Source organism: Rattus rattus, chromosome 10 (assembly GCF_011064425.1).
Source record: "Rattus rattus isolate New Zealand chromosome 10, Rrattus_CSIRO_v1, whole genome shotgun sequence".
NCBI lineage: Eukaryota > Metazoa > Chordata > Mammalia > Rodentia > Muridae > Rattus > Rattus rattus.
The window spans coordinates 52,009,052-52,035,715 of NC_046163.1; the positions used below are offsets into that span (position 1 = coordinate 52,009,052).

At 39.7% G+C, this 26,664-nt stretch overlaps 1 protein-coding gene and 1 non-coding gene across 2 annotated transcripts; one reads left to right on the forward strand and one right to left on the reverse strand.

Moving 5' to 3' along the window:
• Window positions 1–12,399: 12,399 nt before the first annotated feature.
• LOC116911834 lies at window positions 12,400–12,534 on the reverse strand. The gene has a single exon (XR_004389368.1). It is a non-coding gene; the product is annotated as a small nucleolar RNA SNORA17 (small nucleolar RNA).
• An 11,517-nt stretch (window positions 12,535–24,051) lies between these two features.
• On the forward strand, window positions 24,052–24,981 carry LOC116911683 (olfactory receptor 10J5). Its single transcript, XM_032915636.1, has one exon. It carries the CDS (start codon window positions 24,052–24,054, stop codon window positions 24,979–24,981), a length of 930 nt encoding a protein of 309 aa, XP_032771527.1.
• The last annotated feature ends 1,683 nt before the right edge of the window (window positions 24,982–26,664 follow it).

The window sequence follows — 26,664 nt, forward strand, 5'->3', positions numbered from 1 at the left end:
CATGACAAGATCATGAGAAATTATTTTTGGCTCTTCTAAAAGACAATCATATGTTCCTGGTTGGCAAGAGGCTCTCCTCCAAGTTGTATTTCAAAGATTTTGTATCATATGGCTCTGCTATTTCCAGAGCTTCACAGTTTTGTTATGAATGCTCTGCCTGCAGGTGGAGACGAGAAAAGGGCAATGATGAAACCCTCCTCTGTTCCTTACCATGGTGGTCTGGAAGTGTCACGTGACATTTCTCTGCACACTGCTTACTAGGGAAGAGGATGGCAAATGTAATTCTGGGAGGGAAAGCTTCTTCTTAACAAATTGGTGTAGAAGTAGCCAGCCACTTCTGACATAAAAGGCCGAGTTCTCTATTTTACTAAATAAGGTAGGCTGGGATGGTTTCATTCTTAAAATCAATGTATAAGAAACTTCTATTCACTCCATCTTGTACCCTGTGGGATGAACATTACAGCTCAGTTTCATTTATTGCAACTTTCAGTGTTATTGCTCATTGCTTTAGAAGATGCTAAAACAAGCACCATGTTATGGGAAGTTCTGCTGGCAATGCTGAGTTATCTTGGTCAGGAGGAGGGACTTTTTCTTTTCTTAGAGAAGAGAAGAGGAGAGGAGAGGAGAGGAGAGGAGAGGAGGAAAGGAGAGAAGGGAAGGGAAGGGAAGGAAAGGGAAGGAAGTAAACATAAAGAGACAGAGGGAGACAGAAAGAGGAGAGAGAGAGAGAGAGAGAGAGAGAGAATTTCAAACCCAATTCAGACAGACTGACCTTCTAGAAATTAAAAATGCAGATTAAATACGGGGTAGGGTGAGATGGAAGTTTTTACCAAAAGAAGTAGGCAGTCAAGGATGGGCGTTTAAATGGAACATTTTACATAAACAGAAGGACTTGTGAGCAGTTAACTTAGAAATCAACTGGCTGTTTGAGTGTGCCCAGAGTGCCACTCTCACTCTGGACATTCTTATGTGCGTGGGCATACAGTAGAGGGGAAAACAGTAAGAAATGTTGCTTCATCTTTATGGCTCAAGGATCTACTCTACTTCAAGCTTCTGGACAATGGCTTTCATGGTTTCAGTGAATAAATACCACCAATGCTTAAAATGGGAAATCTAACTGGATGACAGAGTTGCAGTTCTTGGAAGGGAAGAGTGGTTCCTGGAATCTCTTATGAGAAAGATAGAAGGTAGATTGAAGGGGGAAGAGTTATTCAAATTTCAAGAGAGGGCTATCTAGTAGTAAATGCAATATTTCAATGTCTCTGCATATAAGTCATTTTATTACACATTTCCAGTCTGTGAACTGGATGGTGGATATGAAGCACACGGAGTCTCACCCTAGATTGCTGCTGTCCAGTTCTGTGGCTGCCATTTTCAGATGACTCATCGCCATGTTTATTTACACTTTCAGTGTCTAAGTGCTTATTAGCTCTCCTGTGATACCCGTATTGTGTATCTCATTGGATGTTTGTGACACTAAATAGACAATTATTTTCTGTAGATCAACCAAGACCTTGCTCATGCTAGGTGGGTTCATTACTCATGAGTTACATACCCAGCTCTGCTCTGGAGTTCGCTCAAGACAGGTTTGCAAACAGAATGCAGAATACTTATCTGCATCATGGCAATATATAAAATGTTAGCTATCATCACCATTATTACATTGTTGTTTTTGCTTTCACTTTACTTTTCTATTTGCCAGTCCTAATTAAAACAACAAAACAACAACTTAAAAAGAGCGTGAAAAAAATTAGAAATGCATCAAAAGAACTCTTTTTATAACCTAAGAGTTTTCAACCTGTGAATAAATGTTAGATTTTAGTGAATGCTACTAGAAATCTATTAGATGTTCCAAAAATGATTATAAATCCTGGAACCTGAATGTCCTGAGATGCATTCATGCATCAAGGTATGATTTCTGGAATCATTTTGTTCAATAGAAAAGAAAACTAAAGAGAATAGGATACTCAAACCTTAGGATGCACAATTAGTGTCATTTGTTCAGGACAGAAATAACGTCAGCGGCACGGACACTTATGAAGGTTTAGATCTGTATGACTAAAGCCGTGCCTGGAAAGTAAATATGTGTTCATTTGTGCAGGCTCAGGGAAGCTGAGGAAATTAGTTCTTGTTAGCTTTTTTCTTGACAAGCCTGGGCAGAGGCTGAGGCCCCGCAGAGCTTGCTTTCCACCTCACTACCTGTGGCAAAACAGTGGCTTGTGTATCAGCCAGAGTCCTGCTTCAGGAAGCAGAAACCGTGTTAGTTGTTGTAAACAGAAAGACATTTAAAAGATGTAATTAAGTGTTTGCAAAACCGCAGAGGCCCCCAGGAGCAGACTATAGGCTGTGACTTTAAGAATAACTCACAGAACAAGATTGTTGAATTGGCCCACCAGGGCGCTCTGTTCTCTGTAAATGTTAGAGAGGAGTGGGATCTGGACAACACCTGGGACCTGTAGCGTGCCTTGTAAAGAGATGTAGGGATGCTGGAAGCAGACGGCAGATTTCCGCAATGACCGTAGCTGCCGAAGCCTAGGATACAGCTTCCTCATACCCAGAGGCTGCTCAGTCACAGAGCTGGCCACTGAACACTGAATGTGACAGTCAGAGAAACTGAGCATTGCTGCCAGGAAATTTACAGCACCTCAGCACCTTTCTCATGTGCACGTCCATATGGCATGCCTTTGGCCAGCAAGATATGGCAGATTTCTTCATGGAGTAGGGAGGGAGGGCTTCAGACGTTGCTCTCTTGAAAGAGAAGAGGGATCGGATCGGAACTTTGGGTGCTGCCTCTTCCTGCACATTCCTACACTGAATGTGAACAGGACGCCATTTTGCACTCTTAAGAGTTTAAAACCAGAGCGTTTTAGATGGAGACCTTTAAAACGGACCAGAGATTTTCTAAATGGAATTTTGTGCTATTTGGGACAGGAAACATTGTTTTTTCTTACTGTGAGCAAAATGAATTCAAGTATTAGATGCAAAAACTCTGCATTGAGCCCACAACAGCTCTGATTACCAGCATAAAAGTCTGGGCAGGCTTAATGCTTTGGCATGGAGCTCCACCTTTCCCTGAAGATTCATATGTTTGTTGATTGATGTGAGAGGGAGATATATTTTCTTTCTTTCTTTAATTTAGATTTATTTTTATTTTATGCATGTGGTGTTTTGCCCATATGTCTGGTTCCCCTAGAAGCCAGAATAAAGCCTCTGGTCTTTCGGAACTACAGTTACAGATGGTTAAAGCTGCTGAGATGGTTGTGGGTGCTGAGGACTTAACCTCAGTCCCCTGGAAGAGCAGCTGTGGCTCTCTCTAATCATGGAACAATCTCTCCAGCCCCAAGGGAGACATTTCCTTTAGTGATGTAGCCACTGGGAAAATGCCCAGGTTCCTGTGAAGACCCATTCTCTCATAAGCATTCTAATGAAACTTTTTACTTTAAAAAGGCATTCAATGAGAAGAGGAGGTATTTGGGAAGAGTAAAGCCACTGCAAAGGAGGCAGGGGAACAAGAAAGAGTCATGTGAAATGAGATGGGTGCAAGTGTCATGATGAAGTCCATCACACGTAACTAATGTATGCCCATAAAACATGGGTGCCATCATAAGTTGCTCTTCTATTCCTGCCCTCCCTTCTCTTCCTCCTCTTTCCTTCCTCTTCTGTCTCTTCCTTCCTTTCTTCTTTGTCCCTCCTTCCTCTCTTTTCCTACTTCCTTGTCATTTCTTCTCCCCTCCTTTTCCTCACTATCTAGTCTTCCCATCTGTCCATGGAGGTTGACACTCAACAGACCACACCAGAGGAAGACATCGGTGTAGCAAATTCTGTTTCCATCAGCAGAGTTTATCTCCTCTTGCAATATGTCATCTGTCTACTCTGACCTCTGGAGCTATAATTTTTCTAGATCTATTGTTCTGCCCAAACTGTGAGATTGTTTCTCAGGATACCTACTAGATTGAATTATATAGAATTGTTGGTATTTGAACATTTTGACTATAAAAATAGTATTAACTTTTGTGGTGCTACCGAGTTATGTAACTTAGGAGGTTAATAGAAAACTTCAAAACGGAAAGAAGTCAATTTACAATCTTATGAGATCCATCAAACTTGAATTTAACTCATCCATGTCTGTTTTCTCTTTATACTCCAGTGCTGTGATATCTCTTTGGACAATCTAAAAAGGTCAACCTCAGATTCCAAAATTAGCAATTTCCTTCCCAACTCAATGTAGACTCTAGACTTAAGGGCCTATATGAAATTTATGAGACATGGTGGAATGGGGGTAGAGTACCATCACTTGTGATGTCCTGAAAGTTTTCCTAGTAGGTTGTACAGAACGGACTTTCCTCAGTCACTCCACGTCAGTTCTTTCATGAGTACAGTAGAGTGCAGAAGAGCGACTTGGTATCATGATCACTAGCAACACTGAAGAAAGACCAAGTGCAGCACATTTTGTTTCCATCAGAAGACACTTACCTTATTCTTCTCACAAGGCATTTACCCCAGGACCTTGATTATGTCTATCCTCCAGTTCTTCACAGATATCAGGAAAACAAGATGATGTAGAAATTATCACGATCTCTGACTTCTCTTATTTCGCAGTCATGTTTATGGATGCCCGTGTTGCTAAGTTCTTTATTTTTTGCTAATACATTTTCAATGAAATGATTGTTTTCTCAAGTTAAGAATTTCCTCTCTTTTGACACCACTATTGATACAGCTGACAATTACAAGGAGTGCCCTGAGAAAGTTACCAGCACACCATTTCAATTAACAATATTGATTTGCTGTGGAAAACCTTGGTATATTGACTGACAAATAATCCTGATGGCAGTTAACACTTCTGAAAGAGATAGTTTACATCTAGTCTAGAAAGCGAGCTCGTGAAGAAGCATGTAGGCTAACCTAGTAGTTGTAGAGAAATAATGACTCACAAGCCATTCTTTCTAATATTGGTCACTGCTGACTAAGATTTTTTTTTTTTTAGTGATAAATCTCTTTTGGCCAGAACCCATCTGTCTTGCTCAATTTTCTGATTCTTGTGAGCCTGGTAAACAGTCATTGTGAAATAAATTGATTAGATAAGTGAATGAATAAGATGGCTGTGTAGTATCTAAGTATCTAAGTTCATAGAACATGGCTTTGTAAAAACCCATATAGCCACCTTTTTGTTTTATTCATTAATTATTTTATTTATTTATATCCCAAAATGTCACTTCCTGGTCCCCTGCTTGCAGAAAATTTCCCCTTCTCCCCTTCACCTCTGAGAGGGTGTCCCTTGGGTATTCTCCCACCCTGGAAGATCAAGTCACTGTAGGATTAGGTTCATTATTTGCCACTGAGACCAGGCAAGGTAGCCCTCCAATACATATGTCCTGAGGCCTCAGACTAGCCTGCACATGCTCTTTGTTTGGTTAGTTGCAACACTTTGAAGTTATCCTTTCCAACATACTTCCATACTTAAAAGCCAGGATGGGGCTGAGTGTTATACTAATAGAGCAGTTCTCTGGTCTCCATAAACTGATTCTCGATTGATAAGACTGTTCAAATGTTTCTTCTCTATGCTGAACTGATTATTTAAGTAGTCCTTTCTGAAGATCATCTTTGGAACAAATTGGTCATTGTCTCCTGTTTCCTGAATTCATGAATAGATTAAGCCATTGTTGAATTCATAGCTGAAAGACTTGTGGGAAGTTCAGCTTACTTGTAGGAAGTAATTCAACAGAGGTTGAAGTCAAAAAAAGAAGATTTATTCCTTCACAGGTAAAAGGTTTAGAAATGAGGAAAAAGTACCTTGCACTGGGACAATAGGAAAGATGTCTTGAAGGTATCAAAGGGCCTGCCAAGACCTTGTCCACCACAGGTTTCTGTGTGAAAGTGTAGAATTATTTGAAAATGTTGTTTTAGAAGAGAGCACTACCTACAATCCTGCTTCTTGGGGCTTCCTGGAATGTTGTTTCATCGGAATTCATTTGATTGCACTCAGTCACACAGAGGTCAGCACAACTGTGGTCCAAGTTCAAGCTGGGGGCAGAACTTTGTCCATGCAATTCTGATTCTGCTGGCAGGTGGAGTGCCACAGTTACAGGGTCATGGAGGTTTCCTCAGGATTTAAAAGGAAATCCTGAAACGCAGCCAATAGATAGCAGTTTGGATCCTCTGTGAGTAGTTTCTAGGGAAGGGGATGTGTGAAGCTCAGAGGGCAACATTTAAACCACAATAGACATAGGAACTAGAAATCACCGAGAACACATCTACAAAGAAAAAGCCCAGGCAGCGAGAAGAGCTGGCTTAAAGGAGAGCTATGTGGTTTGTAGGCAGCAAGGTTCTAGGAGCTTACATTATACTATCAATCCTCCTGGCTCTAGACATAGAGTGATGAGCTTTTAATGCTTGTTTTCATGGGCTTAGGTCTTGCCTTAACCCTGCCCCCATTCTTTGGTCCATTTTTTTTTCTTTTGGAAATGATAATACTTACCGTGTGCAATTCTTTCTGTTTATATTTGATTTTGCTTTATTTTTATAGGAACTCACAACCAACATTGTTTGCTTTGAGTCTCAGAAGGCACTTTGAATTTGGACTTCTGAGAAATGCCATAACTGTTGAAACTAAGAGCACTCTTAGAAAAAAAGGCTAAATGCATTTTATATTATGATATAAAAATGAGCTTTTGGGGAGCAGAGGTGGGAGTTTGTGTGGTTTTGGATATGAAGTGTCCTATAAAGACTCAGATTAAAGTCTTGATCCCTAGCTGATGGCAGTGTTAGTAAGTGACTGGGTCGTGAAGAGGCTGGAGTCATTAGTAGATTAATACATGTATGAGTTCACAGCCAAATGGGCCTTTTGGGAACTAGGCCTACTTGGAGGATGTAGGTTGTTGAGAGCATTCTTTTGAAGGATAAGCCTTACCTTTCTGGCTTTCTCTGCTTTCCGGTCAGAGGCCATTGCCTATGTACACCAGTAGGTCATGATGTTTTGTTTTTTTTTTGTTGTTGTTTGTTTTTGTTTTTTTACTTCAGTTTTCCTTCTGGTCCCTTAGTTTCTATCAATAATGACTGTGGGACTAATTAGTTATTATTAAGTGCCCAGACCATAACCTTTGGCTCATTCCATGATTAGCTCATAACTTATTTAACCATTTAAACTATTCTGTCTACCACGTGGTTAGTTACGTCTCCTTCAGTCCCTGCCCACTTCTTTAGAGTCTCCCTGCTGCTTTACATCCATCTTCCTGTTACTCAGTCTGTCTCCCATCTCATCTCTCTCCCTTTCCCCTAGTCTGTCTTCTACCTCTTACTGTTTCTGAGAATCCTCTCTCCTCCTGCTAGTGTCTTGCCTCATATTTCCTGCCTCAGCTCATTGACCCATGGCTTTTTTTTTTTTTTTTTTTTTGGACAGGTGATGTTTATAAGAGATTCTCCCTGTAGGATCCAGCCAATCATGTAGTAAAATCCCTGAAACTGGCCAGATAAATCTTTTTATTTGATTTTACAATCCACAACTACTCCTGTTTTTGGTGTTTTGTCACAGTTACAAAAAAAAATGACTAATGCAAAATGTCTTCTGTTGCTCTTGACGTCTTCCTATTCTCCCTACCAAGTTGCTCCCATAACAGGCTTATTGACTTTCATCCTGCCTGCTATGTGAACTTCTTTCAGGGTCTGTAGATGTTCCTAGCAGCGAATCATAAGTTAGGCTGAATTCTTAGGACCCTGATATAGATCAAGTTCAAATTCACTTTGATGAGACAATTCTCAGGTTGGTGTAGGTAAGGCAGAGGACACACAGCTCTCATTGATCCTCTACTCTCTCTTCACAAAGCACCTGCCTGACTATTGACTCACTTACCCGTTCTCTTATCACCTGAAGCTGATATGACCTTAAAGAAACACATACTGGATTTCCCCTTCAGCATTTAGGAAACCTCACAGGCTCAAAATGCAGTGGGCTCAATTGTTCATGTCTGGAATGTCCAGTTTTCCTGCATTGCATTGTGACTGAAGTCCATGCTCTTCATATCTCTTACCAATGCTTTCTTTGGCTTTAACTTTTTGGTTAAATCCCAGTATTCTATCTTAACAATAGGACTGCTGAAGAGATGCTTTTGGCAATGAAAAGTAATGATCAAACACTAGGAGATACTGTATTTTTATCATAAATCTAGTAGTTCGATAAATGGTAAATTAAAAGGAAACAGCAGACATGACCTACAGGGCTTGAAGCAACGTTATGTTCAAAGTAAGTGTCTCTTATTAGTGATTTTTCTTCCCAGAAATTTTGTCCTACTGGAGTATAACTTTAGCCCCACTTATGGGTTGTGCTGACCAGATAATGCTACTACTTCTAGTTTGATGTCAAGTTTAGGCTATTGGGTTTGAAATAGACCTTGATAAACAAACATGGTCTTTTCCAGGGACAGCACAGAGTCCCACATGTACAAATTCTCAATATTTTCCAGAAAGGATTGCCTGTTATCAAACCTGTCTAAGGAACATGTTCCCATATTGAAATAATCTTCAGGTGAGCTTCTGTGTAATATGTCTGCTTCAGAAATGTTTTGTCAACACAGAACTTTGGAAGTCAATGTCCAAGGAGGATTCTCAGCTCCACTGATTCAGGAAACCGCTAGTATACTTTAGGGAAAGTCTTATCATTCTCAGTGATGATCTTGTAATCCTTATCTAGACTTAAAATGATCATCTCATTGATCCTCACTTAGAAGCTATGGGAGAAGAATACCTCTTTTGTACAGGGGTCAGTACAATCAGAAGGAAATTGATAATGTTCTGAAAAAGGTTTCTTGAAGTATTTGATCAAGCTCATGTGAGCCTTGGAAGATTTGATGGAAAAAATTCATGCCTCATTGTTCATATATGTGAGAGAAATAAAGCAACATCATCTTTACTTAAGATGTGAGCAAGAAAGATAATATATCAGTCAATAGAGAGACTCATGGCTGATCAAAGTATAGGTGAAAAATGACAGCGGAGTGCCCAGCCTGAAGTGTAACATCTACATCACAACTTTCCCCTCTGAAGGTTTGGGAAACATCACAGAAAAGGGAGTGGAAGGGTTGTAAGAGCCACAGGACATGGAGGACTGCTTTAAAACAGTCTCCTCTGGACATGATAGGACTAAGGCACTCATAAAGTAGCAGCAGCCATGGTTGCCTGCATAAGACCTATATAAGATCGAACCAGTCAAAATTCCAATATGGATGGCATAGTTGTGCACAAGGCCCCACTTCTAGAAGAGGAGCTATTGGCATTTTATGCCCTCAGGAGGTGGGAAGAGAGTCAGTTGTTTAGTCAGAGTGTTGTCTCTGGTAGGTTTTCACCATGTTTCAGTGGATGGCTCATGCATCTATATGCCTATGGGTAACACTATTTGGAATCATTAAACTATTAACAAATTTTAAAAAAGAAGGCAGGAAGTTGGGAGGTGATGTGGTGAGTGCAGAGTGAGGAGCTGGAGGGAGTTAGTAAGAGGTAGACATAATTTAAGTATGCACACACATTCCATGTATATGTCTGCATGTGTACATATATAAGTATATGTTTATGTGTTTATATAGGTGTGTTGTGTAGAGATAACATTATGTTATCTTGATTTACATTTTTAAATAATGGGGAATTCAGGCTTTATATGCATCTTTGGTTGCAGTAGGGGAATGGAAGGTAACAGTGCTGTGTGAGTGAGTGATTTTCCAGTCATGCATCCATGCATCCTGATGTTTGCAATCAGAGTTACCGTAGAAACAGAAATGATGAGGTCCTGAACCAGAACATAAGTGACAGTTATTTCTTAGACAGAAATGGCTGACAGAGGTCTAACTCCTGTGATCCAGATTTTGTTGCTGGAAGAAGGAGGTTTATGTAGTTGTGGGGTTATGAATAGGATGAGGGGTTAGGCTGGCTATGTCAAGATGACCTCAGTCCACTTTCCAGAAACCCTTCCACTTGGAGGTCCTGTGATATGCCAGAAGCTTCTTCTGATCAAGGTCTTCATGGGCTCAGATATAAAGTCTTTTTCTCTCATATGTCCCCAGCCATTTAAGCAAAGTTCAATGTCTATATTATATGATGGTACTGCTTGCACGTCCATTAGTGCTCACATTCACTAAACATCACTTTCGAATGCCTGCCACAAACCATGCAGCATTTAGGTTTTACTTTTCTACTATGAAGGTTCCATGCATGGATTTCCATCTCCCTTATAAGTAAATGGCTCCAATTACAGTTAGAATACCATACACTTGCCCTTCCCCTGGGTTTACAAAACATTTCTTAACTCCAGCTAAGTATTTCTTAACGAGAGTTAGTATTCTATTCATCACAAGTAGCTTACGTTGCTAAAATCCTCTTCATTTCAACGTGATTACTTTCTCCATGACCATTCCCATTTTCTCTCCTTTTCCCAGCGGCCAGAACTTCAATCCCTGTTCTTCATCCAATCTGTTTGAATGGATATTTACTTCCAGATGTAGCAGTTGCCATTCCGTGTGTGAATCCTCAAAGCAGGTCAGACCCTAATTAATGTCATTCAGCTGTATGTTTGAGGGAGGTGTGTACAGAATTGGAGTTCTGCTTAGATTACACTTTGATCTTTAAGTCAAATATAGACTCTGAGATCTATAACCATCCAATTTCTCACTCCTCATGCTATTTCTCTCAGTCTATTGGTCTTTCTCCTTTCTTGTGGATACTCTTATTCACCCTACGGCTTTCTTTTTAAACAGGTTGGCTCACTTTCCTTATAGCTAAAATAGGTTTTAGGCAGGTCTCTGATTTCAAAGCTTGAGTGGCTCTTTTTTTATTTCCTTAAACATTTTATCGGTTCTTTGTGAATTTCACATCATGCATCCCAAACTCACCGATCTCTCCTTCTCCTCATACCCATCCTCCACCCTTGCTGTTTCCTCCCAGACAGAAGAAAAATATCACATTATGGAAGCTGTAGTGTGTCACAGTGTGTTCCACAGTATACCCTTTTGTCCATGTAAATGTTCATTGCAATGACTCATTTGTCTAGTATGAGATTTTCTGATTTTTACTACTCTGTCAATACTGAAACCTCACTGAGACTCCTCTCAGATATCCTGTTGTTACCCTGGTTCATGGAAATCCTGTAGTTTTGGATCTGTAGGACCAGCCCCTCCATGTACTCCAGAGTTCATTGATGGGGTAGATGTTGGGGTTTGCCAATTCAAAATTCTGGATATGGGCCCAAGAGAGATATCTGAACTGGCCAGCCCACTGGATCTCCCACTTTCACACACTTGGGACCAGCTCACCTGCAATCCCTGCCTCCAGGGCCAAGTCTACTATGCTTTCCAGATAGTGTGCAGGGCCCACTCTCCCAAGTGCTGAAGGAGATGAAGGGCAGGCACAGTTCTGATGCTCTCGGGGCCAGCTCTGCTGCCTCTATAGGTGGCAAAGGGCAGGGGACAGCTCTCCTTTCCCATTTTACCACATAGCAGACAAGAGGCATGACCACTTGGTTGTGTCCCTGCCACCAGATTCAGCTGGCCTGTGCTTCCCAGGTGAGGTGCAGAGGTACAGGGCCTGCTCTCCCAAGTGCTGCAGCTGGTGAAGGGCAGGGCCAGTTCTCCTTTTCGCATGACTCCAGGGCCTGGTCTCCTACCTGCTGCAGGTGGCAAGGGGTGAGGAGGGAGGTGTCTGTCTCTCCCTTGTCCATGCCATCACATGGGAGATGAGTGGCAGTGCTGTATTTCCCACCCTCATATCCTTAGGGCCGGCTCACCCACAACTCCCACAATGTGCAAAACCCAGTCTCCTGAATACTGCATCGGTCTTAGGGGAGGGCCAGCTTTTCTCTCATGCCGCCAGAGCCAGTTTACATAGCTCTCGGACATCAGCATGTCCCCTTCATGGCAGCTCAGAACAGAGATATTAGCCAGGCCTTTGGAAGTAATCCCTGCTGCTGCTGAGCCATGGATCCAGATGTGGTTTGGGGTGGCATCACTGGCTACTCACATCAGGCTGCTCTTTACTATGCTCAATTCTCCCGTTCTGCCTCTCTTCATTGTGTTCACATCTTTCTTTTCCTCTTTCTCTTCCATTTCACCACCTGCTCCTCTTAGTGGCACCCAGGGTCTCAGAGTGTCTGGGGTTACTTCAAGAGTGTTCTCAGGAGTGCTATGTTCAGCTCATGCATTAAGGTACTGGGCATGGTCTGCTCACACCCCTCCCTCCCAGGCGTGCCCAATGTCATGGCGACCATCTTCGGTTAGCTCCCTGTCTGGGATCCATGGTCAGTCTGGTGGTAGTCTCAGACCCTATGTGAGGGTTGTCTGTCTCTGTTTCACTCTTGCTTGGGGTCTGGGAGTGTTTCCTGGCTCATGTAGAATGAGACTTGGTTCAGGCTCGCTTTTTTCAGGGAATGTTAGGCTACTGGTCATTCAGATGTTCATAGGTCAGAACAATGAATGAGACATAGCCTCTCTCCTCATAGCCTCTCTCCTCTGCTACCTATTGACACACACATGACACAGCAGCAATGCCTCTAGGGGCAGGGACTTGAATGATTCTTATTTTAATTAATTAACTAACTAACTAATTAATTAATTAATTTTTTCATCCCAATCACTGCCCCTCCTCTCGGTCCCCCCTCACAGGTTCTCTCCCCTTCCCTCCCCTTCTTCTCTGAGAGGGTGATGTGCCTGGGTATCTCCCTCCCCTGGTGCATCAAGTGTCTGCAGGGCTAGTTGCATCCTCTTCCCCCGAGGCCTCAAAAGTTAATCTCGCCTGCCATCTGCTTCGTGGAATGACTTCTATCTAAGGTGCAGAGTTTCCACCTGCCAGGACGATGAAATGTAAATGTTTTGCAATTGGATAAATCTGTATTTCAATTATGATCTTTTCCTTTTATCAATATGTAAACTTCATAAAACATTCAACCTTCTGAACCTATTGTTCCTCACATGCGAAACAGGGCTGTAGTGAACACTAACTGCACGCTAAATATTTCTAGTTGAGGGTTTTGTGAATAGCAAGTGCTTAAAGTCTTTATTAACATTATGACATTTTTCTAGTAATCACATTATTTCATCTTATACTGGAAGTATTTATATATAGACATCCTTTTTATTTATGTCTATCAAATGATATTATCTAAATACCTTTCCAAGTAAAAAGAATTTTAAAGTATTTACTTTTCTTTATCTCATCTACTGTCTATCAATTTGCTCCATAAATACGAGGGGATTAATAAATATTTTGGAGAATTAAGCAATAAAAAGCTATATTAATATTTTTTAGATACACACACAGGAAGGGAGGGAGGGAGAGAGGGAGAGAGAGCTAGATAGACAGAATTGAAAAGTAAGCAGACCAACTATTCACTCGTATTCACTTGTGGTCAATGTGGTATGTTCATTCTCTCAGATTAAGGATTCTTTATCTTTTATTGTAGTTTGTATACTTGACACACTTTTAAGTACCCAATAGAGCAGTGTTTACTAAGGCAGATCCTGTTTGCAGGTGTTTAGAATATATTCATCATGTCTAATCAGGACTACATGCCTGTGGAACATCAGTTATTCCCTACTTCTTCCCATCTGTTTTATTGCACATACATATAACATTTCCTTTATTTATTCACCCTTTCAGAAACATTTAGAATATTTTCACATCTTGGCTACCCTGAAAAGAATGTTGCTGTGAACATATACATGAGGCTACTGTCTTTCCAAGATACCGACTTCAATTCTTCTGGTAGGCTCACACGTTGAATTCCTGAATCACATGGAAATTACATTTTACACTGAAAAACATTCTTTAAAATTATAACTCTATGGATCCAATTTGTGCTGTGCATATACTTCTCATGTAGGGCATGTATACCCCGAATACCTTCACTTAACTCCTCCTAGAACTTTTCCATTCCTTTAACCCCCAACTTTGTGTCCTCTCCCTTTGTTTTGCTTTGTTTCGTTTAGTGTTTCGTCAGCTCCAATCTGTGATGTTCATACACTTTCAGGTAAGGGCTATCCAGAGAGTATGGTCTACATTTTAGGAGCCACATCATCAAAGAAAACTGACTTTCCCCCTACCTGAAACCATCAACTGTCCGTATCTCTTCAATTAAAGGTAGGGACTTATGGACCCTTTCCAATCACATGATAATGTTGACTGGACTGGGCTTGTGCAGGTCCTATGCAGGCAGCCACAGCTGCAGTGAGTTCATGAGTGCTGTGGTCCTGTCCCGCTCAGGAGACACTGTTTTACTCTGGTACTTGCTGATCTTTCCAAGACTATCAAACATTTTAAATTCTTTTGGTGAAATGTCTTGTTTTTCAAAATGGCTTCCCTATTTTACATTTCTGTCTATAATGTACGAGGATTCCAATTTCCTTACACCCATTTTTAAAAAAAAATATTTTTGAAAGTGACCACTCAAACTGGTAATATTCCATTGTGATTTTGGTTTTTATTTCTTTTCTGATTAGGGTAATGAGGACCTGTCAAAACTAAAACAAAGATAACTTAAAGGGAATCCATGGGAATAGATTTGGAATATTTGAATGTCAGCATAGATGGTGAAACTAATAATAAACCATTGAATAAAATAGCAAATCACAGATTTTAATAACATGACAAATTAGTAATAGAAAGTATGATGCAGTACAACATGGTTATCAAAGCAAAATGAAAAACGAATGGTGAAAAATAGAGAAACTTGGTTTATACTCTTTCAATAAAGTGGTCGAACAGCACCGGAAGTAGAATGATTCACATGCTAGCAGGTTGACAAGTACATGCCATTCCAACACACAGAGCCCTGAAGCAAGGAAGTGGGAAATTGGAAAACAGGCTGACTCATATGTTAAGCCTATCTCAGAAAAGCAAGGGCCCTCCTCCTCCTCCTCCTCCTTCATCTTTCCCTTCCCTCCTCTCTCTTCCTTTCCCCTTCTCTTTCTCCTTCCTCCTCCTCCTCCTCTCTCTCCTTCTCCTCCTCTTACTCTTCCTTCTGCGCCTGTTTGTATCCTAATAAATGTGTGCAAAAGAAAGGGTGTGGGTATGGGTTGGTAGGTAGGTGGGAGGACATGGGAGGAGTTGGGGGAGAGGCAGTGGGATACCATAATCAGAATATATTGTCTTTAAAAGATGATTTCAATTATATATAACAGAAACACAGAAATGCAAAGCTAAGGGTATAATTCAATCCTAGAGCACTGGCCTAACATGCACAGGCGTCTGAATTTCATTCATAGTCTGGAAAATAACAAACAAAGAGGAAAAAGTGTAATTCAGAATCTTGCCTCTTGTTCACATGGAAAGAACAATAAAAAAATTCTTCATTATCAACAAGCAAAACCACAAACACAACCATGAGAAAACTCTAGAAAAATCTAAACTTTGAGGGCATTTGAGACAATCACTGAGCTGTGATCTTTGGGATTTTTTTCAGGTAATGAAAAACAACAAACAAATAATTAAAGAAGAAAGAAAGCCCTTTCCAGACTGAGAGAGCTTGACAGGTCTAAAAAATAGTAAATGAAAAGCTTGATTCTGAATAATTCTCCTCTGTGATTAAGACACACTCTGGAATCCTTGACGAGGATCTGAGGTTTCTATGATAGTGAGGATTGACAATGTTCATTCCTCAGTCTGGGTGAGTACATCGTGTTTACTGAGAAGAATGTCCTTGTTTGCAGGAAATACTGAAAATTTTCAGAGCCATGAGCCCTGCTTTTGCTAACCACTCTTGAGTGGTTAGAAGAAGCCACTGTACTTTGAGCTTTTCTGTAAGTTTGAGAAAATAGGAAAAGAGAAGACAGATAAGGCACAATTTAACTACAGAAGATAAACACGATAGATGAGCTGTGATCAAGGAAAAGTAAGAGTGATTATTTGGGTCATGGAGAAAATTAGAGACAAACATTGCAGAGTTTCCAAAGAGATAGATGTTTTTATTGGGTAATCGGTCAATCCCAGGAGGCTGGCTGCTTTAGAACAATGCTCTTGATCAGGTAGGTGGGGAGGGGGGGAACTGTAATAAGGAGTGAAGGAAGGGAAGGCCCTTATGTCTCTGGTGCCCTTTCTTCTCTGAGAGATACAGCACAATAACAAAGTCACTGGAAATGTGGAAGAGAGGAGGTTTCTTTCAGAGCAGAAAGGGAAGCTGTGACATGTTTGGAGAGAAGTCATTAATCAGAGACCAGGAATTTAAAAGGTTCTCAATAAATGTCTGCCCCCAAAAGCATAACCCCCCCCAAAAAAACCCCACACCATTCTATTTGGCAAAATAGCAGGACATCAGAATGGCAAGGTCAACACAATTAGCTGCAACCTGAGATCACAAACCTACCCTCCTTTTTTATCCAACCAGCAATGGGGCACAAACAGAGAGGCACATTGCAATGAATGAGGACTTTTCCAACATGGAGAGCCCTGCATCCCATGGCCTCATGTTCCATTTGGTTCTTATTGCTGTTTCTACTGCTTCACTCCTTACAATGTACTAAATAAACTTGTTTTAGAATAAAACATCCAAATGGTGAGTTCTTCCACTGACCTACCAAAATCTCTTGCTAAAACAAAGAATGCCAAGCTCTATGTCTTATTTTGTTTCTGACCGTATTTAAGATGAGACAATAGCTTTAAGATACTTAAATTTTGATTATGTTATATAGGATAATTTCTTTTCCCTTTGGAAGCAGACACTGATTTATTTAGACACAAGAATCACAGTGTCTCCTACTCCAATATAATTAGATGTCATCTAATGAGGCAAATGGAACAAAATGTAAGTAACTTGTGAATTTGGGAAAGTTTGTATTGTGGTCTCCTGCAATATTTCAATATGGTTGAAATTTTGTTTAAAAATACAAACAAATACTGGATAAATCTAGCAAGGATGTAGAGATAGGAGATCCGTGTACACGATTGGCAGGAAAGTAAATTGGTGCAGGTTTTGGAATCACGAAATAACTGTGGAGTTTCTTCAAACCATAAAAATAGAGCTAGTTGAGTCAGTTACATCATTTCTGGGTCTATCCCTGAAAGGACATATCAGCATACTACAGAAATGCTTGCCTGCCTACTGCTACAGTGCTCACGATGGCTAAGATATAAAACCATCAGAAGTCCATCTACAGCTAGAGAGAAAATGAACTTGGATGAGTAGAGAGATGAGGGAGCTGAGAGGAGTTGGGTGAGTGGGACCTATGATCAAAATATAATATATGAAAATTTTCAATTGAAAAAATTAATATTGGGGTTGGGGATTTAGCTCAGTGGTAGAGCGCTTGGGTCAAAGCGCAAGGCCCGGTCCCCAGCTCCAAAAAAAAAAAAAAAAAAAAAAAAGAAAAGAAAAATTAATATTGTATAAAATATAATGAAACTGTATGCTGCCAAAGAATTAATTAAAAAAAGAAAAATATGATACAATTCAGAAATTCCTTATTTTTTTTTACCTCCTTCGTGGATAGTTAAGGACATTTGATTGGATGAAACCTGATGCACAACATCTTCAGAAAATTTCTCAAGGAAGGGAAGGAAAAACACCTGGGAGGCAGGCTCTGGGGACCCCAAAATGTCAACAACCAAGACAAATAAAAATCCCTATTTTTAATAAAATCCCCTGGTATCTATTTGTGACATGACTCTTCTGGTTCCCTTGAGATAGCCAGGGAAATGTGGAGAAAGGAGACCCAGGTGGTTAGGTTAGACAGCATTGAGTCCTTTGAAGATTTCCTCCTGATCTCTGAACTCACAGACTCTTCCTCTTCTACTCGCATCACTTTCAGAGCCTGGGAAAGAACTGAGTATGTTGTGCCATACACCGCTGCTTCTCTAACTGCAGTCCTATCTGGATCTGGAGAGAGGTGAGCAATTATGAGGTATAGCTTTGAGGAGGAATGAGGACTTCTTTCTATTTCATTGTCTTTGTTGTTTTTGCAGATGTGGCCAGAACAGATCTGAGACGTGTGGGGAATGCCATGTGTTTTTCTTAGTCAGATTCTAGTCCCAATTGGTCCTGTGATTGGCCAAGACCTGGAATTGGACATCACAGAAATGCTCGCTGAGCTCAAACCCTAACAGCACAGTTTCTCAGATTCTCTCCTACCTTCATGTCTTATCAAGCACTTCCCATCCTTAGATTACTCAGACACATGTAATAATCACAGATTTGAAAAGAGGTTGCTTTATGCCTCCCTGGTATCTTAGAACTGTGCTTCCAAGTCTCAGGAGGAGTGGTTCAAATGTTTTCTTTCTTTGATTTCTACAGTAGTCATTTACATATCATGTTATATATACATATCAGGGAGCTGATCCAAGTGGTTGATTTAAAAAAAAATTCCACTATATCACAGGTTAACATATATCAGAAATTATATGATTTCTTATACATGCCAATATATTTAATAGTAATTTATTTCCATTCTCAAATGTTTCTGTTTCCTGTTTTATTCAACATATAGCCCCCTTAACCAAAATATTGGCTAGATCAACTTTTCACTTCATTAGCCTCTTTCCATATTACTTTATTGATAGATTAGATCATTCAAACCTTCCTATCCCTTTTCCCTTCTCAACTATCATTATTTTATCCTTTTTGTTTTTTTAATTGTTTTTCAAAAATTACTGAATGTCTTCATGTTGATACAAATCCACCCCAAAGAGCATTTAATGCATCATTTATTGAGCATGTACTGTGTCCTAAATACTTTAAATGGATTTTCTGATTTAATCCTCAAAATGTTTCTTTGACATTCGTTCCACTGCTATATAATTGACATATGCAACTGAAAGTTGGCAAGACTAAACACATTTCTCAGATTCACAGTTATTTGAGTGTTATATTTGGTGATTGACTTAAGCGACCGATTGAATGTCTGTTGAGTTTGACATCTATGCAACGAGAAAAAGGAGATGGCCCTGTAGTGATAGGTAATGTTGGTACACAGATGTTTTGCTAATGCTTCACCTAACACTGAGCTCTCAACCCTGACTGCAAAGCACAAGCAAGGATTGGAAAAATCTAGCTAATAAAATTTTGACCACCTGTGATCACCACTGATATCATTATCTCTGTCATTCACCATAATCCTTGTTCACTAAGTGGAAAACTCTCTGAATTGGTTATCTTCTCTTGAAGCACTGTCCTAGATTTGCAATGTCATTTTATTCCCTGCAGGAAGATGTGAAGAATGGGGGAAGAAACCACTCTTCACTCAAGGGCGCTGCACTGAGGCCTCCCTCTTTCCTACGTTCTACTACTTTTATGAGTAACACTTTTGTCCCTTTGTCCAACAGTTATATTACATCTCCCTGAGAATTCTAGACTCTTCAGCCAGCGAGTACTTATTGAGTGCTACTTTGAGTTGGATGCGGAAATCTTCACACGTCTTTGGAGAGCTTACACTCTGACTTGAACTGGGGCTACCACCCAGGAGACAACAGACAACACTGCACAAAGCAGTGGGAACTAAACCCCCATAAGGTAAATATTAACAACCAACTCTCAGGAAATAAGCAAGTCTTGATTTTTAATATTTGTTAGTCCCTGAGACGAAAAGTATTTCTCCATGGATTTCAATATAGCAAACATGAAACGTCTGAGTGTGGAGCTGGGAAATGGTGTGTGCAGCCTGCTGCTGTGCTGAGGTAACGCAGTCAGGCTCCAGCCCACCAGTGGGTGCAATGCTTATGAAAAAAAAGGGGGGGATGAGGAATTGGGTCATTATGGCAGTGTTTCATGGATGTGGTTAGCAATGAGCTGAGTCTTAAAATGCTCACATGAAACTATTTTAAAAATTAAAAGTAGATGTATGTGAGTTTGATAGATGTGCAACTCTACAGTTTTCAAGGAAAGAGTAAAAGTATAACTTCCCCTGGAATGTAGATGTGTATTGGGAAGAATGGGGGTGTTCTTCCAAGTACTAGGGTCCTAGTATCTGAATGGGATGTAAGGAATAAAGGACAATCCAGGTAAGATTTAAAAATATGTATATAGGCACAGATTTGATAATGGATATTGGAATGTTCCTGTGCTTTGGGGAGGTTATCATTTCTAGAGCAGAGGTTGGTGTAAAGGCAAATGGACTTTCTGAGAAAGTCAGTGAATGTTGTGATAATCTTTATCAGCCTACTAGAGATGTCTTCCTCAGATTGCAAAAGCAGTGTATGACTAGTATAGTAGAACTCAAACGTTCTGTTTAAATCTCCAACCCAACCCTGCAGCTGAAACTGTAGATACAAAAAACAAACAAACAAACAAACAAAAAAACGACAAGTGCTTTGACTCAGATCTCATGATTTGACACCCACAGTCTCCAGATCCATATCCAGATTTTCTAAGTGCTACCTAATTCCACTGTTTCTTATGTTACAGTTTTCTCTCCAATTCTTACCCTGAGAATTAATCTTACTAAAGTCAAGTGAGAATACTTTAAATATGTAAAAATACTACAATATGATATGATGTAAAAGGATGGGAGTGTATTTTAGTGGTAGAGTGTTTGCTTAGCATGCACAATATCCTAAAGACAAACAACATTATAGTATATAGTGTTGTGTAATACAATATAATGTCATATGATGAAATGCAAATGTCCAATACATAGAACAATATATTTCATCAATTTTTGTGTGAATTTTGTGAATTTTGGTAAGCCTTTAGACCTACAAGACCTGTGGATTGAACCCAGATTCTCTGTGAGAGAAGCAAGTACCGTGAACTATAGAACTAATTCTCACTCCAGGCCAATTTTACTTTTAATTATATTTCTGAGAATATTTCTTTATATCGCTATCTCATAATTTAGACATTTGCATTGTTTGCAGCTTGGACTTTTAGGAAAATGACTCTTAAAACATCTAAATATGAATATCCCTTTGTGGACACATTTTGTTTGTCTTGTGTGTAAATGTCCAGGAAAAATTACAGTCATGGATGTTGGTATAGAATTAATGTAATAACAAATTGTCACATTGTTCTCCATATAGGCTGTAACACTTTACATTCTAACCCTCAATATTTAAGACTCCCAGTTCTTTCCCTTGGTTACAGTGTTGGATGTCGTTAGGCCTTTTAATTTTAGCCATTTGAGTAGGTGTGTATCTCACTGTGGTTTTGTTCTGCATCTCTCCAATGGATAATGTTGCTCAGAATCCTTTCATGTGATTATTAGGTATTTTATGTATTTTTGTATATATTTCCATATTATCCAGCTTAAAATGTGTCTTATTATTGACTTGCAAAGTTCTTTATATATTCTGGATATAATTTCAGAGTTTGTATTGTAAATGCTTTCTACTAGGGTATGATTTATCTTTTTGTTTTTCTAACAATGATGAAGCTTAAACTGTAATTTGTTCTCTTTTAATTTAGGCTTTTTGTTACTTCCCTAAGAACTGTTTCCTCATTTGTGGGTCACACATTTTCATCTTTTATTTTTATCTAGAATTTCTTAGGGTTTTGTCTGCTATACATGCCTATGATTCATTTAAAATAATTTCTGAAAAGTCATGGGGTAAAATCTTAGGTTCGTTTTTCCCCTCATGAATATTTGCTTGTTCCAGAAACAATTGTTGAGAGTGTGTCTTTAAGACACCTTCACCCTTTAGAAAAAAAATAGTTGACCACATAAATGATATATGTTTAATTCTGCACTGCATTGTTCTATGTGCTCATGGGGAAGTGGGCAGAAGTGTTCAGTGAAGTAGAAAAGAATTAGAATAAGAGGGGAAAAAGCCAAGGCTGACAACTTTAGGGAAGGAAACTTCTTCAGAGGCATTTGAGTTAATGGATTTATAAAGACCAACAGTAAGCACAACTTGCTAGGAGTTACAGATCCTGAGAGTAAAAGTCTGTCCTTGTAACTCTGAAAATGATTAGAGAGCAAAGAAACAGTAGTCACAGAGAACCACAGCCCTGATGATTTATGGAGTCCTACTTGTCTGTGCTCATGGCTATCTCCCACCATGTTGGTAAATATAGTAACAGAAGTAGGGTTGGGCCTAACGTTTATAGCTCTTTCCCTAAGATGTCATTCCACAATGATTTTCAGGATGAGAATATGTTTTGTTTCTTACCTAGAGGATTAGATACCTTAATCATTGCTTTTTGTCATTTTGAGACAGGATCTTTCAAAGAAGCTGAGGTTGGTAGTGAACTTGTAACCCTTCGGCCTCTGTTATCAAGTGCTAAGATTATAGGCCTGAGTCGTGACAGGTGGTTGAGTACCTTAACATTAGGTAGGTAACTATGGATTTAGAAACTGGGACAGAATAAGGTATAATTTAAGGAAAGTTACTGAACTTTTACATATAGTAGGTGGAGCTTCGGGATGCATTGACTAGATTGGTGTCATGAAGTCACTGAAGAAGATACAAAAGTGAGATAGGATGATAATATAATTTATTTTAAAAATTATAAAAGTTCATAATGGTTTCAAGACCTACAAAAGTCAAGAAAGAAGTTGGATATTTGAGAAATGTTGAAAACATAGATGTGTGAAAGCAATCAACGTAGAAACAGTAGAGAAAAATTGAAATTTAAAGAATGGCTAGAAAAATCAGGAGCCAAAGAGATCCAGAGAGCAGGTATGCAGTCGTGGTACAGTCGGAAAGAAGAGATTCGTGGACAGTAACTAAATAAGCACAGGGATGACAGAAACATAATGTGGTGTCATGGAAACCAAGGCTAGAGAGTGTTATCAGGAGGTAGGGTCAGACGTGTTAAACCAAGGAACGAGGAAAGGAAGAAAAACAAAGTCCGACAGCTTTAGTAACGGAGACTTCTTCAGTGACACCTGAGTGAATGGCTTCAGAAGCACGAACATGTGATGCCAACAGGTGAAAAAAATTAGAGAGCATGAGAAAGGAAGTCTGTTCAGTAATATTAGAAATGGAACAGGAACAGTGAAATAGTCACTGTATGTGCTCTCTCTCTCTCTCTCTCTCGTGTGTGGTCTGTCTGTCTGTCTGTCTGTCTGTCTGTCTGTCTGTCTGTCTCTGCCATTCCAGGCTGCTGGCCTTTAGCTCACAAGCTAGTCAAGGATGACCTTAAATTTCCAGTCCTTCTGCCTCTATCCCCATATGTACCACCATGCCAGCTTCATGCATCTTTGGAGACTGACCCCCAAGTTCTCATGCATGATAGACAATCAAATCTCCAGCCCACATATTCTCTCTTTTACAGAAGAGGCTAGTTTTCTGTAACTCTCATAGTCATATCAAATTGTCCATTTGGTTATTTTCATATTGGTTATCAGTTAGGCTTCAAATACATTGCCTACTCTCCCTCTAACCATGGAGCTTCTCTTTTTTCTCTATACCTCACATTGTCTTAAAAACTCCTTTGGATCACAGTGGAAACTAATTGTTTTCTCACTCACAGGTCTTTTCTGGACGTCATCCAAAAGGTTGCTGCAATTAACAAATACATATTTCTTTGGTTGAACTTTCGGAGGTCAATTGCAATGGACTGAATGTGGCAGAAGCCACTGTGGAGTTGCCCTTCTTTGAGAGTGTGAAATTTCTGGCTCATATTTTCTTCTTGAACTCAAGTCTTCACATTTAGAATTCAACTGTAACACTGTGTACAACGGTTCCCAGTGACCCTGTCACCAAATCTAGCAACCATTTGTTTTTGCAAATTCCGTCTTTCCCAAATACCTCACACTAGTGATTCATTTCTTCTATAAACATCTATCCTTGTGATTTTCTTGACATGTCCTTTACTGGTTTTAATTCTTGTTAAGTGGGTTTAAGTGCGCAGCAGAACATGACTGTCTCCTTGCCAGTCCCTTTCATTTCCTAGCATCACTAAACTGTATGAGGTGAGCATGTACTCAAAGTCTTCTTATGAAGGACAGTTTGCTAATGTTTATACACTTAAATTCCAAAAAGTTGTGTAAATATTTCTTCTTCAGGGACAAATACTCCAGATGTGACCCCCTCACAAAGGAGGGGAGTCCTTTCACCTGCTCAGTGCAGCCTACCATTATTACTTTAAATTTCAATTGCTCATGAAAGTTCCCCTTGACTCTCCTCCCCACTTTTACACACCAATAGTGCAGAATGCAGAGAATGAACTTCACTGAAGTGACAGAGTTCATCTTCCTGGGATTCTCTAGCTTTGGAAAGCATCAAATAACCCTCTTTGTAGTTTTCCTAACCATCTACATTTTAACTCTGGTGGGCAACTTCATTATAGTGACCATCACATATATGGACCGTCACCTTCACACTCCCATGTACTTCTTTCTGAGCATGTTGGCAAGTTCAGAGACTGTATACACACTGGTCATTGTCCCAAGAATGCTTTCCAGCCTGATTTTTTATGACCTTCCCATATCCTTGGCAGGTTGTGCAACCCAAATGTTCTTTTTTGTCACCTTGGCCACCAACAACTGCTTTCTGCTCACAGCAATGGGTTATGATCGCTATGTGGCCATTTGTGAGCCTCTGAGATATACGGTCATCATGAGCAAAGGGATGTGTGCCTGGTTGGTTTGTGGGTCTTTAGGCACTGGTCTAGTAATGGCAGTTCTCCATGTGCCAGCCATGTTCCATTTGCCCTTCTGTGGCACAGTGGTGGAGCACTTTTTCTGTGACATATACCCAGTAATGAAGCTTTCTTGTGTTGATACCACTGTCAATGAGATAATCAATTATGGTGTAAGTTCATTTGTGATTCTTGTGCCCATAGGGCTGATATTTATCTCCTATGTCCTCATTGTTTCTTCCATCCTTAAAATTGTGTCCACCGAAGGCCAGAAGAAAGCCTTTGCCACCTGTGCCTCTCATCTCACTGTGGTCATTGTTCACTATGGCTGTGCGTCCATTGCCTACCTCAAACCCAAGTCGGAAAGTTCAGTAGAAAAAGACCTTCTCCTCTCAGTGACCTATACCATCATCACTCCCTTGCTGAACCCTGTTGTCTACAGTCTCAGGAACAAAGAGGTCAAAGATGCTTTATGCAGAGCAGTGGGCAGAAACATTTCTTAAAAGATTTGAAACTGTTTGTCAGGAGACCTTTAGCTCAAGTACATCTACTCACCAATAAGACATGATCCACATGCTCATCCATACAGTGTCTGTAGATAATCGTGTTGGAGAGTAGAAATGACTTTATTTTTAGTTTCTCAGTGACAGCAGAAAACAAACTTTTGTTTGGATCTAATGTTTGGATCTCAGATCCTACAATCATTTTACATTGGATTAAGCATACTTCTTTAAGTTCTGGATGGTTTTGGGTTGGAAACATTTTGGATTCCACTTTACATAGACTCCCAGACAGTCAAGTACTTTATCTGGTCTCAATGTGGAGAAGAGACAAGTACAACAGTGTAGGAAGGGGTCTATGCACAATGAGCTGCAGGGATCACAGCTTTCATTTCCATCATCATTCACGAAAGAGAAGGCTTTTGTTTTGATGAGGTAAATCTATTCATTTCAGGCAGGATTTTCTCAATTCTTATTGATTGAAAAGTAAAGACACTTGCAAGAAAAAGGGTCTCGTATTTCATTATGCAGCTACATTAACTCTTCAAATATTATCAATTTCTATGTGTATTTTTTCCTGTATATTCAAAGGAACAATGCTTTGTTCTCCAGAGGCTAAGCAGTAAAGAAAACATACCGAGGAAGTTTCTCTTGTAGCTATGTTTTTATTGTCACACTTTTCATAATGACTCTTTTCAACCTATGGAAACCTTTGTTTTTAATTTTTACATAGCAGCTGAAATGAAACTGGAGTCTCTTGTGTGTGAGTGTGTGTGTGTGTGTGTGTTTGTGTGTGTGTGTGTATGTGTGTGTGTGTGGTGCTGATTCCAGAGTTCAAGCTAAACACTGTTAAGTTTTATTCTTGCAACAAACTGTGCAAGCTTCATATTTCTCCAGATATTTAAATTAAAATTAACAGGATCATAGTCCATTGTTTTTCATTTTAATAGGAATGACTTTGGGGCTATTTTATGTCATGGATATTCTCACCTAAATTAGTTTATCTCTACTCAGAAAAGGACTGAAAAAAATTCTAAGAGACACAGATATGAAAACAACTATGTTCTAGCAACATTATGACACTCATGATTACTATATCCCCAAATCAATTTCTAGTTCTTATTTTTCATTCTGATTCACAGTAATTGGGTCGATCATCTTCTAGATGGCCTGTGGCTTTCTCTGTTCTTGTAGATGCCTATATGAAAAGGTTCAAGGCAGGATGTTCAAGGTCCTTTATATATATCACCGGTGTCAAACCTTGCCAGCTCAATGGTATAATAGCTGATGTCATAGCTCATGTTTAATAGCTCCTGAAGTGGCACCACAACCTGAGTGTCATAATTAATTTGGGATGCTTGAGAATGTATCAGAACATTTTTGAACTTTTCAAAACAATTCACTAAATCCTATGTATAAAAGATGAATGTGCTAATTTAAATGTATTTTATCAATTCTGTGAATATGTCATATAATATACTTTGATCCTATTTCCTCTAACCTCCTGCTAGCTCCACTTTTGTATACCCCAAACTCTCTTTTGATTTTACTTCTAATTCCTCAATTCTAATTTGTGCTGTCCATATACTTCTGGGTGTGAGGCCATATACTAGACTCTCTAGAGTATAACTGATCTACCAGAAGTCGTGCCCTTTGGAAAACTGAATCTCCCCCTACAAAACCTGA

Excerpts from the sequence above, each read along its gene's own strand:
- LOC116911683 (XM_032915636.1), top strand. The coding sequence starts at position 24,052 with ATGCAGAGAATGAACTTCACTGAAGTGACAGAGTTCATCTTCCTGGGA.